The 4,356-nt window shown below is 38.4% G+C and overlaps 1 protein-coding gene across 8 annotated transcripts in view; it reads right to left on the bottom strand.

The window, feature by feature from the left end:
* Positions 1–4,356, bottom strand: part of FNBP1L (formin binding protein 1 like) — a 110,221-nt gene that overhangs the window by 50,214 nt on the left and 55,651 nt on the right. For all 8 annotated transcript variants that reach the window (XM_019667560.1, XM_019667558.1, XM_019667564.1 and 5 more), the window contains exon 2: positions 2,043–2,158. In XM_019667560.1, coding sequence (XP_019523105.1) covers positions 2,043–2,158 — 116 coding nt within the window. The remainder of the gene's footprint in view (positions 1–2,042; positions 2,159–4,356) is intronic.

Raw genomic sequence — 4,356 nt, 5'->3', positions numbered from 1 at the left:
GTGCCAACTTGGGCCAGTGAAGCAACGTCCTCCACAACTAGACTGAAGAACAAAACAACAGCAACTTGTCTGTTCCCCTTCCCCTAATTCCCCAGTGCTGTTCCCATCCCCCAATAAAAATCTTAAAAAAAACACATTTAAAAAAAACAAAACAGAGGAAGCAAATGAATCAGGAAATTAGCATAATGTCACTAGTTCAGTAAATATCATAATAGTATGAGCATCATTATAAAAATATTATAAGTCATTTATTCATCATACATGTCTAATTCCATCCCTATGCCCAGTTGATTACATAAACCACTACTACTGTAGTGGGCACATGTGGTTTATAATTCAAATGTCCCCCCTTCCTTCTTCAATCCACTACCTTCAATTTCTTCTGCGTAACTATCCCTCCCCCACCATTAGCTGTAAGTCATTCTCATAGTCTCATCTCGGTGAATAGCTCAGGATGAGCCTATAACCTAACTGAGGTCAGCACGACAAAAGGAGACCTCTGCTAAGATTTCTGGAGAAAAGCAGCTGGTACAAGCTTGCAGTCTGCTTTCCTTCTATCCCCCTCCTCTCCCTTCCTTCACTTTCTTCCTTCCCCCTTTCCTTTCCACTCTCCTCCTCCCAAATGCACAACAGACAAGACCATCATTCTTCCCCAGAATGTGAGGGTATGAAGATATGAAATCTAGAGCTAAGAGGGCAGAAAGGATGGTATCGAATGGAACCTGAGGATAAAGGCACAAGAGGAAGCAGAGCCCAGAAATGGATAGCTGGGCACATTTGACCCCAGAATCAAAATATGTCTTACATTTTAGTCATGTGTGCCTGTTTAGGTTGGATTTTCTGTCACTTATAATATAAAGAACCCTAGCCCTATTGCTAGAACCTTATATTGATATCTAGTCTTCAGACTCCAAGTACCATTTTGAATAAGTTCTAGCAAAACTGTTAGTCAAGTTGTGGTCTAACAACGATTTTCTGCTTGAACAAAATCTTAAGATCAATTCTATTTGTTTTTTTGTTTGTTTTTGTTTTTGGTTTATTTTTTTTAAGATTTTATTGTGGAATTGGGGGAGGGGAACAGCATTGGGGAATCGGGGAAGGAGAACAGACAAGTTGCTGTCTTTTTGTTCTTCTAATTGTGGAGGACGTTGCTTCACTGGTCCATGTTGGTATTATGATCATTGCACTCTTCCTGGGTGAGGCAGTTGCTCACCAGCCATTGAACACCCACTCACGGCAGCTCACGCCAGCTACTGGCCGCTCATGCTGGCTGCCGGCCACTCACGATATCTCATGGCAGCCCACTGCAGCAGGGGCTGCAGCCTTCGCCATCGCTGGCCACTCACGGCAGCCCAGCTCCAGGTTGAGCTGTTGTTGCTCACCATCTTAGCTGTAGAGGGCGCAGCGTCACTGGCCCATGTGGGATCCAAACTGGGGCCCTGCTGCTCAGAGCTGGCATCCCAAGCCAACTCTTAACCAACATGCCACTCGGCCCCAATTCTATGTGTTTTAAGACTAAAATTGTCCCTTTAATAAAACTTTTATCTTCTAACACATGTTCTAAAATCCCTTTCATCAATAATATATGTATCTGATTTTTGATAGAAACTATCTGATTTTTGATAGAAACTCAGCTCAGCACACTCAATTTCCAAGTCTCAGAAACTCTGAAGAAATGAGAAACTGAAGAAATCGTCAATGCTTTAGGAAAACTACAATACTAAAGCAAAAAAACTATAGAGGAATAAAACTGTAAAGTACAGAATTGATACCCAGGTATTTCTTTTTGCTGGCATTTTTGCTTCCAGATTTTAGGATTTTAAGTATCTTTCTGGAATGAAAACTACTCGTAATCTAGGTAGCCAATATTCCTTGTGGTACCAGGCAATGGTTTAATTAAATCGATTAAAACAAGCCAGTTACCTAATTCACTCTAATTCTGATGAAAAAATAACAACTTCTGGTATATCACTTTTACCTAATATCCAACTATTTAAACATGTAATTTCACTTCTAAGAATTGAAAAAAAAATTTAACTTACCTCAATTGTTTCGCATAGTTCTGTTCAATTTCTATCCTCTCTTTAACAAATTTGGCATATCTTTCCAAGAAGTCAATTCCCCATTGTGTATGCTTGTCTAAGCTGTCGAACTGATCCTACAAAAGGAAGGTAAAAAAAAGCATATTGAAAAGTCTAAAATTTTATCCACAGATGTTTTAAACCAGCTTCTGAGATTTGTCCAGAAAGGCAATGAGGTATAAAAGGAGAAACCTAGGCTTTTCTGCTGGTCCCCACCCACCTCGTCCTTTAAGACCTAGACAGAAACAGGTTTCTCATCATAAATCATGCTACTTTATTCCTGAATGCCTTTACACATATGGTTCTCCCTGGCTGCAACACCCTTCCCTGGTCACCTTTTTTGCAATGAACTCTTATTCCTCCTCTGAGATTCAGTTTAGGTACTATGTCCTCCGGAAAATGGCCCTAAACTCTCAGACTGGGAAAAGTGGTCTCTGTCTGGGTCCCCATAGCGCCTTAAAATTTACTATCGTATTCATTTGCCATACTATATTGAGGGCAGGAAACATGTATTATTCAACTCTGTACCCCCAAGGCATAAGCATCCTACCTGGCACAAGCATCCTGCCTGGCATCAAGCCTCAAAAAACGTGTGACCCAATTCCTTACAAATCAATCTCTCTCTTTCTATTTACACACACACACACACACACACACACACACACACACACACACACACCTGTCACCCGTTGGTTCTGTTTCACTGGAAAACCCTAATACATTAACTTTAAAACAAGTAAAAAATTTATGTTTACAAGTGTTTTAAGTGTGGACGTACAATATTTGCAGGTAACAAACATCAATTTCAGCAACAAAATTATATAATGATGGATGCATTTCCAAACATTCATCTTCAAAATGCTTTCTCCATAGCTCAATTTTCTTTGGAAAAGCAGCTATTCACTATTAAAATTTCCCTTTTATCTTGAAGGGACAAATTGAATTTTCTCAAAAACACCTGTCAGAAAAGCATATTACTAACAGCAACTTATTAAAGGTCAAAAATCTGAAACAACCAAAGATAAACAGCAAACCAGTATGAACCAAAGATTTTCAATGGTTCCTCCCCATTTCATTTGGAAATGCTGTAAAAAGTCTATTATATTTTAAAGGTATTACTTTTATAAAATTAACCATTATAAAAGTATACTGTAATATTCTGTGGACTTCTGTCTTTAATTTTCTTTGTTTACCTATAAATAAATAATGAAGTGAATAAATTGCAACCATATCCCAATTTCCTTTTTAAAATTCCAGTCAATGTACTGCTTTATTAGAGGTTATTACATGATTTCCTTTTCACAAAACACTGTTCAAGTCATTTACAGCTGACAAAAATCTTCTTCAACACAACTTTCCTTTAATGGTTCACAAAAAAATTAAGTTCTAAATATAGTTCATTATTGAAATAGAATCTACCAAATATTATAAGGTATTAGAAACACCTGTACCTTAATCAAACTGTATAGCAAAAATTCAACATACAAGTTTTCCTAAAAGATACTTCTTTAGGGGTGTTTTCTATGAGACTTCTAACCATATTAGTTGAGATCATTAATTTGTCACGACATTGTTTTACATCTATTACATCATTATTTTTATCACAAAAGAGCAAGCATATTTCTAATAACACGCTGTCTTTCACCATGAAGTCTGAAATTTCAAGAGGATTCCAGTACCCTCATGTACATACAGCATTATTCATAATAACCAAAAGGTGGAGGCATCCCACGTGTCCATCAACAGATGAATGGTTAAACAGACTGTGGTCTATACTCGTACATACAATGGAATTATTCAACCATAAAAGAATACTCTGACGCATGCTACATACAACAAGGATGAACCTTGAAGACATTATACTAAGTGAAACAATCCAGTCACAAAAGGACACACGCTGTAGGATTTCATTCATATTAGGTATCTAAAGTAGTCAACTACATAAAGACAGAAAGTAAAAAGGTGGTTCCCAAGGGCAGAGGGAAGAGGCAATGGGGAGTTATCGTTTAATGGGCAGAGTATCTGTTTGGGAAGATGAAAAAAGTTCTGAAGCTGAATGGTGGTGAAGATTGTTACAACACAGTAAATATATTTAATGCCACTGAACCATACACTTAAAAATGTTACATTTGGGCCGGCCGAGTGGTGGCACATTGGTTAAGAGCTGGCTCAGGACGCCAGAGGGCCCCGGTTCGGATCCCACATATGACGGCCAGTGACGCTGCCCTCTACAGCTAAGATTCTGAACAACAGCTCAACCTGGAGCTGGGCTGCC

Source organism: Hipposideros armiger, unplaced genomic scaffold (genome assembly GCF_001890085.2).
Source record: "Hipposideros armiger isolate ML-2016 unplaced genomic scaffold, ASM189008v1 scaffold_501, whole genome shotgun sequence".
NCBI lineage: Eukaryota > Metazoa > Chordata > Mammalia > Chiroptera > Hipposideridae > Hipposideros > Hipposideros armiger.
This window is presented reverse-complemented; position numbering and strand designations above follow the sequence as displayed.